Below are 6,240 nucleotides of genomic sequence, written 5' to 3' on the forward strand. Positions count from 1 at the left end.
CTGAGTTCATGGCCAGCAGCACTATCACTCACGCCTGAACGAAGCTGCTCTAATGCACGGATTTCCTTCACAAGGCACAACTCAGCTTTCTTGCTCTTAGGAACAAAAGCGCTTCGGTGCTATGCTTGGGAGCCATTTTAAACAGCCAAGTCATCAGCAACGAGCACAAACATGGGAAAAACATGGCACTGCAGAGACTGCGAACAGGACACGCAAGTGCAGTATGAGAGCTGAATCAAAAAGGCAGAGCATCGTCCTGTTCTGCCTCAGCTGGGGACATAGGCATCAGGCGACTCAAATTTTTCACTGCTTCGAACGTGCATGTGTCCATGAGTGTCTCCAAATGACCACAAAATCGCTGGAAGTATTGATTTGGGGATTGTAAATACATTTTATTGAGTAGGCCAATTTGCAAATATGGAATCTTTGAATGAGGCCGACTATGTCTACTTTGAGAAAAGGTGGCATGAGAATGTGGACATTGGCTAGCCCCACGCCTGCGTCCCTAGAGGTACATGGGGCTCCACAGGGCTGTCCTCTCCTGCCCTGTCCCCATGACCAGTGGAGCTGCCTTTCTTTCTTTTTTTGAGATGGAATCTCGCTCTGTTGCCCAGGCTGGAGTGCAGTGGCACAACCTCGGCTCACTGCAACCTCCACCTCCCAGGTTCACGCCATTCTCCTGCCTCAGCCTCCCGAGTAGCTGGGACTACAGGCCTCTGCCACCACGCCCAGCTAATTTTTTGTATTTTTTAGTAGAGACGTGGTTTCACCGTGTTAGCCAGGATGGTCTCAATCTCCTGACCTCGTGATCCGCCCGCCTTGGCCTCCCAAAGTGCTGGGATTACAGGCGTTGAGCCACTGCGCCCGGCCATGGAGCTGCCTTTCTAAGATGGAAGCGAAGGCTCCTCCACTTCCCTCTTGCAGCCTTGGGCTGTGCTGTCAGCAGGGAACACCGCCCAGGTATGTGGGCTACACACCCCTTCCTCTCAGCAATTGCCCTTCCAGAGCAGGCCCTGCCCAGCACCCCTCACCACTCAGGGCACCTACCACACGCCACTGTCCAGTAGACCTGGGAGTCCTGGGTCTGGTGCAGGATGCGGTAAGGGGCCACGCGGGCACTGGAGTCCAGCACCACGTCCAGGGTGCCCACGAGAAGACCTGGGAACAGGGCAGAGAGACACGGAGGGTGAGGGGAGGGCCAGACTGAGGCCCCTGAAGGCTGAGTCTGGCCGGAGGCAGTGGGATGGTGACGCTACCCAAAGGATCCAGCCCAGTGAGGGAAACGTCCGGAATGACCCCTGCGGTCAAAGGCCTTCAGCCAGTGTCTGATCCCGATCAAAAACATCCCCTTCTACTTCTTCCTGGAAGCATCTGCTTCTTCTCCTGGCTCAGAAACACTTGCAGGCAGAGGCAGACGCAAGTTTCACGGGGCCAGAGCTTACACAATTCTGGGAAGCCCTCTTTACGTATACAAAACTACACTACAAAACAAGTACTGCTTTAGACTGAGAAAGTACAGAGCTACACATTAAAACTAAAAAAGAACAATATCACAAATATCACAAAATCCAGAAAACCAACACAATGTTTTCTCAACTGCCAGATGCATCTCCTGAAATGCATCTTCCGGACGGTTTTGGTCACGTACTCATCGCTTCTTCACACACAGCACAGTGATTCTGCAACATTATTTTCCATATCAAGAACAGAAAGATAATGTTTCCCCTTTGCCATGACTCGCTGATTTTTATCATCGACAGTTTAAGGAAGTTTCTTTTAGCCTCAAAAATCATAACTGAACATGTTGATTTTTAGAACTGTCGAATTTGGGAAAATATAAAGTTTTTTCATTTCTGAACTGAAACATTTTAGGGCATTTCAAGTTATTCTTCTCATCACATATACCCATTTGATAGATGACACACATTAACCAGTTTGTGGCAATGCTATCTTTGTTTTTATATTTTAGGTAATGCTATCTTCGTCAGTGTCACTATTTTCTGACAAATCAGCAGGAAATATATAGCTTTTTTTGAATTATCAAGCAATCTAAAAACCTGTTTATTGTTTTTACTTGAAATTTTTTCTTCCTTTTAATGAAGTGCTGCTTTTGACATGATCTGAAAATATTTTGTTACCATTTTTCCTGTTGATGTCAGAACAATTTTTATTGCTATTATTCAACTTTAACACTTTTGTTTCATAGTCCATTAATTTTTTGAGATAGTCTCGCTCTGTCACCCAAGCTGGAGTGCAATGGCGCCATCTCGGCTCACTGCAACCTCGACCTCCTGGGTTCAAGCGATTCTTGTGTCTCAGCCTCCCGAGTAGCTGGGATTACAGGCGTGTGCCACCATGCCCGGCTAAATTTTGTATTTTTAGTAGAGACGGGGTTTTGCCATGTTGGCCAAGCTAGCTATTCAGATTCTTTAATGAAAAGTCTAGGTTGGCATGTTTTTAATAGATGGCTTGAATAAAACCACATCCCTGTCTGCTCCTCCTCAGGGAGGACAGTACTCAGGAGGCCACGAGGCCCATGATGGCACAAGGAAGGCCCTGTCAGAGGGCACAGCAGGACACACCAAACCTAGCAGTAGGGAGAGGGTTCAAAGAAGGGTTCCCTTGGGGGGACCCTGGGAGCTCGGTCCCAGGGGACACGGAGAGTGAGGTGGAAAGGAGAAGAGCCCGCAGGAAGGAGGTGTACAGAGGCCGGGCTGCACCTGCACCCGCCCGTTCAATGAGATGACCCACATAAGCCTGCCAAGCACAGCACAAGTGTTTCAAGTACACCGGCGAATATGACACAATATGACACCCTGGCGCACTGATGACACCCTGGCGCGCTGATGACACCCTGGCGCGCTGATGACACCCTGGCGCGCTGATGACACCCTGGCGCGCTGATGACACCCTGGCGCGCTGATGACACACTGGCGCGCTGATGACACCCTGGCGCGCTGATGACACCCTGGCGCGCTGATGACACCCTGGCGCGCTGATGACACCCTGGCGCGCTGATGACACCCTGGCGCGCTGATGACACCCTGGCGCGCTGATGACACACTGGCGCGCTGATGACACCCTGGCGCACTGATGACACCCTGGCGCGCTGATGACACCCTGGCGCACTGATGACACCCTGGCGCGCTGGCGGAAGAAAAGGTGCCGGTCCCTCGCTTTCTTCATCGGGCTTGCAGTAGCTTCGAGGTTGGCCACAGGGGCTGCCGACTAACTCCCACTGAACAGCTGGATCTAGGGAGGCGGGTCCAGCACAGGAGCCCGAGATCCTTGAAGCCCACTGGGAGGGAACCCGAAGCTGAAGGGAACACTGAGTGTTCCTGGGAACAGAACAGTCTTTTCCACATGAAGAAACGTGGCCCAGGAGAAGCCTCCGTCTGCATCTGGCTATTAGCTGCTAACACTGAAAATCAGGATGATTCACAGAAAATGCGCTTGATAACCTGGACAACCTGGCAACAATGGGACCGCATTCCTGTAGGGCAACAATCGGTGCGCCGTAGAGCATAGGCACCGAGCCTGAGCCAGCCGGGCTCCTGCAGTGCTGGGCGCAGGCCCTTGAGCATGAGGGGCCCTGGACACTACCTGTGGAGGGAGTGGACTGTGGGCCTCCCCTGGATCCCACAGGCCGCACACTCCAAGGGTGCCTGTCCAGCCTCATCCCGCGTGATGGTGGCACCCGGGCCCACAAAGGGCCGCCTTGGCGAGCTTGCAGCAACACCCTGTGCTGCTACCCACAGCCTTGGGTGGGCAGCTCTGAGAGCAGCCAGGAGCAGGAAAGGTGGGGGAGAAGCTGGGGGAATGGGGGTGCGGCCAGCTCCAGAGACCTCTGATCTTGCTAAAAGGGCGACACTTTGGTGAGACGGGCACGAAGAAGAGGACAAAAGAAAACGTGCGCTGGCGTCACTTGGCCCCTTAGAGGCACCTGGGGAAACTGAGGTGGAGGATGAGGACAGGGCGGTCTCGCTAACTTTCGGCGGTGAAATCCCGGGAAGCTGCACGGCCCCCGGGGCTCGCGGGCGCCGAATCCGGGCAGAAGCCGCCGCCGGTCTCCACTTGGCTGCCCCACGCCGACCTGAGGAGAGCCCGCCGAGGGCGCATTCGCCTCCCGCCAGCCCCTCGCCTCCCCGCCCCGGCCCCTCCGCGCCGGGCTCCCGGGTCCTGGCCTCGCGCCCCTGCCCCCGCCCCGCCGCGCGCTGGCTTGCGTGTCCGCTGCGACGCGCCGAGGCCGGGCCTGAACCGGACCCGCCCGCCGCCAGCCCCGCCGCCAGCCCAGCCACAGGCCCGGCCGCACGCGCGCCTCTCACCCGTAAGGCCGCCGCCCTTGCCGTGGCCCCGGCGTCGCTGCAGCACGAAGAAGGGGTTGGCCCGCTCCGTCACCCACAGCGCATTGGCCACCAGCACCTCCTCCGGGCTCAGCCACATCGCGGAGCCGCTCGCACCGGGCCGAGGCCCGCGAGGCGGAAGCGCCCGCCGCCGTCGGCGTCCCAGAGCGGAGCGTGCGGAGCGGGCCGGGGCGGGGCCGGGCGGGCGGCGCCCCCTGGCGGGCGTGTGGCGCTCACGCACGCGGCCCGAGGCCCGCGCCGCCCCCTCAGCCCCGGCCTCGGGCGCGCGCCAGCCTGGCCTCCTGGAGCGGTCCAGCCAGCGGCCTCCGGCCTGGGCCCAGAACGGAACGGCCCAGTCCGCAGACAGGGGAGCCGCTATGCAGAGCCGGGCTTCTGGCGTTTTGAAAGCTGTGCAGTGTGAGAGAAAGATGTAAAGAAGCAGAGTTTGGCTGCTTTTGGCTGGTTGTGCGTGCAACCCGGGGCGTGTTAGCACTGCAAAGGGCGCCTGGAAAGGGTTTGCAGTTCCTCCTAATTCTCAGCTTTCTTTTTTTTTTTGACAGAGTCTTGCTGTGTCGCCCAGGCTGGAGTGCAGTGGCGCAATCTCAGCTCATTGCAACCTCTGCCTCCCGGGTTCAAGTGATTCTCCTGCCTCAGCCTCTTTAGCTGGGGTTACAGGCGCCCTCCAACACGCCCGGCTAATTTGTTGTATCTTTAGTAGAGACGGGGTTTCACCATGTTGGCCAGGCTGGTCTCGAACTCCTGACCTCGTGTGATCCGCCCACATTGGCCTCCCAAGTCCTGGGATTACAGGCATGAACCATCGCGCCCGGCCAATTCTCAGAATTCTGACACTGGGGCCGGAGACTAGAAGAATCTTCCAGCGCAGAGCAGGTGCCAGGAGGCCCTGATAAAACGGGCTGCATCCTTGGAAATCAGTGCAGCCCCTCCCCTGACAGAGGTCACAGAGGCTGGCCGGCCCTGGGGATGGGGTCTGGACTGGCCCTGGACCCAGTGGCCTGAGGCTGGCTGCACGCGAATGCGGGTCCCTGATCTCCCAGTGTTGGCCTGCAGGGGCAGCACCAGTCGACACACGGCCTCCTGCATGAAGGGGCTGTCAACTCCACCTGGGACAACGGGCTTGGGGCCTATCCGGGGTTGACTGGGATGTGGGGTCACCCTGCTGGCTGCAGCCCTCACCAGGATCTGGCTAGAGGGCAAAGGGAAGGGGGCAGTTAAACCATCCTTGGAGCTGGACCTGGCTTCCAGGTGGGTTTCTGTGACTGGCACTCAAGAATCTTGGTACGATGGATGTAGGTACACGCAGTTGACACCCAGAGTGATCTGCAGTCTTCTGCAATGTTGCTGGATATAGGAATCAGCTTTCAAGATGCAGAGGCGGGCTTTCTTCAACACCTTGGAAGTTTGAACTAATATTGTCATTGTGCTCTCTAGAGGGAAAGAATTTGGAAGAACTGCACTTTTTAACACCCTGAGAGGAGGTAAAGAGTCGTCTTGTTCCTTAATTCCAGTGGTTCTCAAATTGGGCATACATTAGGGTCACCTGGAAGGCCAGTTCAAACAGGCTGCTGTAGTCCCAGCCACTTGGGAGGCTGAGGTGGTAGGATCACTTGAGGCCATGCGTTCAAAATCAGCCAGGGCAATATAGCAAGACTCCATCTGAAAACAAAACAAAAAACAACCACACAGGTTGCTGCCCCCTCCCTCCCTGGGTGTTTGCATTGCTAACGCGTTCCTAGGTGATACTGATGCTGCTGACCTGGAGACCACTCCTCGAGAATGATTTTTTATAAGAAGAAAAAGAACAAACATTTATTGAGCACTTAGTATGTGCGTGCTAAGCTTACTTCTTTCTGATTTTCTGAGATATAATTCACAT

The 6,240-nt window shown here is 55.9% G+C and overlaps 1 protein-coding gene across 4 annotated transcripts in view; it reads right to left on the reverse strand.

The window, feature by feature from the left end:
* TBC1D9B (TBC1 domain family member 9B) overlaps positions 1–4,554 on the reverse strand; it is a 43,941-nt gene extending 39,387 nt beyond the window's left edge. For 2 of the 4 annotated variants that reach the window (XM_063665396.1, XM_063665395.1), the window contains exon 1: positions 1,048–1,152. Coding sequence is in view for 2 of the 4 variants with exons in the window: in XM_054489714.2 (XP_054345689.1) it covers positions 1,048–1,158; positions 4,326–4,443 (229 nt within the window). In the remaining 2 variants the exon portion in view is untranslated. Of the gene's footprint in view, positions 1–1,047; positions 1,159–4,325 lie in introns of those variants that run through there. The other 2 variants (XM_054489714.2, XM_054489713.2) reach the window with 2 other exon arrangements.
* Between the last annotated feature and the right edge of the window lie 1,686 nt (positions 4,555–6,240).

The sequence above is a fragment of the Pongo pygmaeus genome, chromosome 4 (genome assembly GCF_028885625.2).
Source record: "Pongo pygmaeus isolate AG05252 chromosome 4, NHGRI_mPonPyg2-v2.0_pri, whole genome shotgun sequence".
NCBI classification, from domain to species: domain Eukaryota; kingdom Metazoa; phylum Chordata; class Mammalia; order Primates; family Hominidae; genus Pongo; species Pongo pygmaeus.